The 4,043-nt window shown below is 47.3% G+C and overlaps 1 protein-coding gene across 1 annotated transcript; it reads right to left on the reverse strand.

Annotated features, from left to right (window-relative positions):
• Positions 1-2,712: 2,712 nt before the first annotated feature.
• HRG_00673 (DDE superfamily endonuclease domain-containing protein) lies at positions 2,713-3,345 on the reverse strand (the record flags this gene model as incomplete). The annotated part of the gene is made up of 2 exons (XM_044859144.1): positions 2,713-3,020; positions 3,174-3,345. The coding sequence occupies 2 exons, from the start codon at positions 3,343-3,345 to the stop codon at positions 2,713-2,715; spliced, it is 480 nt and encodes a 159-aa protein (XP_044725544.1).
• Positions 3,346-4,043: the final 698 nt, after the last annotated feature.

Below are 4,043 nucleotides of genomic sequence, written 5' to 3' on the forward strand. Positions count from 1 at the left end.
TTTTCGCGGGTCAACTTCCTCACAGCTTTTCAGGACGTATATGAGGCTGGCTTCACGCGGCATAACATTATGGCGGCATTTGAAAAACAGGCCTCTTTCCTGTCGACCCAGCGCCGGTGATCACCAAGATCCTCCACGAGCAGCTACGACAACAGCAGCCGATCAATCCTGCATACGCCTCGCTCCTACCCTCGGAGACGCGTTTCCAAGTCGCCGCGGATGCCCTCAATGATATCCGGCAACGGTATGGGCCCCTCATGAGCTCGCCATCACGAGAAAACTTGCGGGTTCTTGCGAAAGTGAACACCGAGTCTATCGCGATGGCGTCACATTCCCAGGGCATAGTCAGCGATAAGAATAGCCGAACCCAGGCGTATGCGAATCGAATGAAGAGAGGCAAGATTGTCAGGCCGCGCGGAGAGTTTATCACGAGCTCCAGCATGGCCGACATCACCCGGGAGTATGAGGAGCTCAGGCAAAGCAAACCCGGCTTCAAACGCGCCAGGAGATAAGGATGCATCTTAAACGAGTTCGTGGAGAGATGCAGAAGATCCGAGAAGACTATAAAGTCGGGAAGAAGCAGTTAGTCAATGGCAGAGTCAAGACATTGAACTTTAAGCCCTGGCTAGAGTTTACGGGACGAGACGTTGAGTTCTACACTCTGGAGCAAAGTTGCGATACCCTCATGCGGGAGCTCAAAGAGCCATCCAAGGAATCCTTTTCTATGATACCACGAAGAGAAATAACTCCGCCAGAGATGTCAGGGCGCGCAGCGACCCGACCTCGCCCACTTACAGATATGTCGTCGTTGCCCGGCAGTGACGATACCGTCTATTTCACAGGCCTCGATCTTGACAAACATAGTGAGGATGGCGCCGACGATGAAGACGAGGACAATTTACTCGACACGCAAGAGAATATACCCTCATCGCCGCCGTTAGCAGCGGTTGAAGCGGTAGTCGATACACCATGCCCTCGACCGCGCACCTGATCGTCCAACAAGATACAGCAGACGCTCCAGGAACACAGGTATGGATAAAATAGCTCTCAGAGACGCACAACAGGCGAAATTACTACATAATACGTCTATTTGGACTCACAAACGCGGTCTTCCTATCTCTTCGACTGGAAGGCGGCAGCTCCTAAATAGGCCCAAAGACGTGATTTTTTCACTTTTCGTTGTTACTTGCGTCTTTAGGTGATCCGCAGCTATTGATCACATGTATATTTTAGCTATTTGAAGTCGCATTGACGGCACCATGAAGCGAAGCGTAGAATTTCCCTTGATTTTGCACCCCAAATTGAGGACCCTGCTGTGCCGGATTTTTTGGGCCAACTAAGTGGCGAAGACACTTAGTTGGGCTGCTGTGGCCCCACACCAAGATCAACGGGTATATATTAGTAAAAAAGAACTTCTTATAAAACTAATATACGCTTATAGTAAGTATATATTATAAATAAAATACTAACTAAAACTAGGAATTAATTTAATAGTATTAATTACCCTTAGTAATAATACTATACTAAGGCTATAGGGTATATATATATAAAAGCGGCCCTTAATATACTATGCTTAACTAGAGCGCGTAGTATAAAGAGACGCCGCTTAAGTTTATATACCTTAATAAAGTAAGTTAATAAACTTAAAGCAGCGATATAATACCTACTTAAGCGCCGAGCGACTTTATAGAAAAAGTAATATATACCATGCCCCACCCCCCTTTCGGTAACACCCACCTTTCGGTAGCGCAATTGAAAAATTCTCCACCAAAAGTCTACCATTTGAACTACATGAAATATGATCAGAACTTAACATTATAAACACAAAAATTATATCATTCCGTAGAGAAATGGACGCTCTTATATGTACCGGCGCTTTTTACCATTCGCCCGGATCTGGTGGTGACTGGAAGGGCTTCGGTGCCACCTTGACTTCGATCACTGAAGCTGTCTCCACCTCTGAGACCGCCTCCTCCTCTGTGTCAGAATTCAGCACAACGGCTATCTCTTGGCTTTTAATTTGGGGAATGGCTTCTCAGCCACCAAAGCTTCACTGAGAGTCATGAACCGTCTGTTCGGGTTCGGAATTGCTCTCCTCCTCTTGCCTCTCTGCAGCCGGGCCACTTCTTCCTCTAGCTTCGCGATTCTGTTGCTGTGCTCGGCAAGCGTCTGTTCTGGGCTTCAAAGCCTCTAGCTATCACGGCGTATCGTCTCCGGGTGCCAGGAGTCTTGTTCTTTCCGAAATCGCGAATCTGGCGGCTGTTTCTTGGCGTATCATCAGAACTCAAAAATGGCGCGGACTTTGGAGACGTCTCTACAATGTCCGCGTGAATTTCTGGATGCCGCAATGCCTTGGATCGTGAGATCGGCCAATTCCCAGTGACCCTCCAGCCGGACAATATATTCTTTGCCGTCATTCCAACCTCGCGCGCTTTAGCATATGCCGTATAAAATTGACCTTATGAACAGGCGCAGAATCGGTCAAACAGGTCAATTTCTGAAGTTCTTTCCGGTAAGCTGCCTTGAGGCATTGAATACACCGTTATCTAACGGCTGGAGGCCATGAGAGCAGTGGGCAGGAAGGTAACAGCAATAAACGTTGTTCAAAAAGCATGTGGCCATCCATGCATCCTGGTCCCGGTTAACGGTAATTCCTACAGAGGTGGATAAAGAAACGCACCGTTGCATGACTTCCATGTCCATCTAATATGATCAGTCTAGCATCTGAGGCATCGGCTGGTCGCGTCTGGGGCAAATAGACCTCTCAAGCCACTCAATAGCGATATGGTTGTCCGTCCATCCGTTGGGCGACGTTATGTAATGCCAGTCGGCTATTTTGCCGAATTCCGTCAAGAACCACTGTTTCTGAAGTTCTTTGCCCTTAAAGATAATGCCAGGGGTAAGGACACGGCCGTCCGCGGTGATAGCTTCAATAAATGAGGTCCAGTTGCGGGACTGTGGCCCTTTCAGAAGGGCCTTCCGTTTTGGGCCCGCATTCCCAACCACAAGGCTATCCAAACCTGGAAAAAGAGTCTGGTTAGTAAAAGTAATGAAAGACAAGCCAAATACTCACCAAAGCCAGACATAATACCGCCTTCGTCAACATTCACGGTATTTTCTGGTTTAATCCATCCATACTCTTTTCCTGATATCGAAGAACCAGTGAACCGCACGAGGCGTAAAAGCATTAAATCGGTTAGCTTCCTGACGTCTCCCACGCTTGTTCTTGATGTCCGGATGGCGATTGATGAATTTAGAGACCCAGTTGCGCCCCACTGTCCGCTCGTTGTTCAGTTGTTTCATAAGAGCCTCCACACATGCGCGGATCTGACTGTGGAGGAGCATAGCCGAGAGACTCTTGGCGGAGGATCCAAGAAACCAAGCGAGCTTCCTGAGACTTACTCAAGAGTTGACGAGGCTGGATCTGATCAGCCAGGGCTACCTGGCCTTTGAGTCTGTCGGAAATAGACTGCTGAGGTATGTCATACTTTTGGCGGCGCGGTACTGCGACAAGCCGTTTTTGTGACATCAATTATCGCATTAGCTATAATATCCTCCGTATAAATACCTGAGGCCGCTTTAAGGTCATTTGGTCATGTGGTGGAGGAATAACGAGAAGAATCATCGTCAGGAGGCGGAAGGAGATTAGGGGGTTGGATGGTAATTTCGCGTGCAAGGTACGCACAGGCCACAGACCCCTGTACAAACATTCAACCATCGAAAAGTAGAATTCAATCAATCCTCTATCTACTCCAAGTGACGGCTTGTGAATATCTTCAAAGCTGGCTGGAATCGGTGTAAGTGAAATTGATGGGTTTTGGTGGGGATATTTCCTAATGCGCTACCGAAAGGTGGGTGTTACCGAAAGGGGGGTGGGGCATGGTAATAAACTCGCGGGCTTTATCTTAAGCGTATAGTTTAGTAAGGTATAAGTAGTAGTTAAATAGCTCTTTAAGGTAAAGAGTCGCGCTAGTAACGTATTATTAGCTTAGTAGTACTTTATATAGATTAAAGCTTTAAGATAATAATCTAAGAAATAATTA

Source organism: Hirsutella rhossiliensis (genome assembly GCF_020360975.1).
Source record: "Hirsutella rhossiliensis strain HR02 chromosome Unknown scaffold00001, whole genome shotgun sequence".
Taxonomy (NCBI): domain Eukaryota; kingdom Fungi; phylum Ascomycota; class Sordariomycetes; order Hypocreales; family Ophiocordycipitaceae; genus Hirsutella; species Hirsutella rhossiliensis.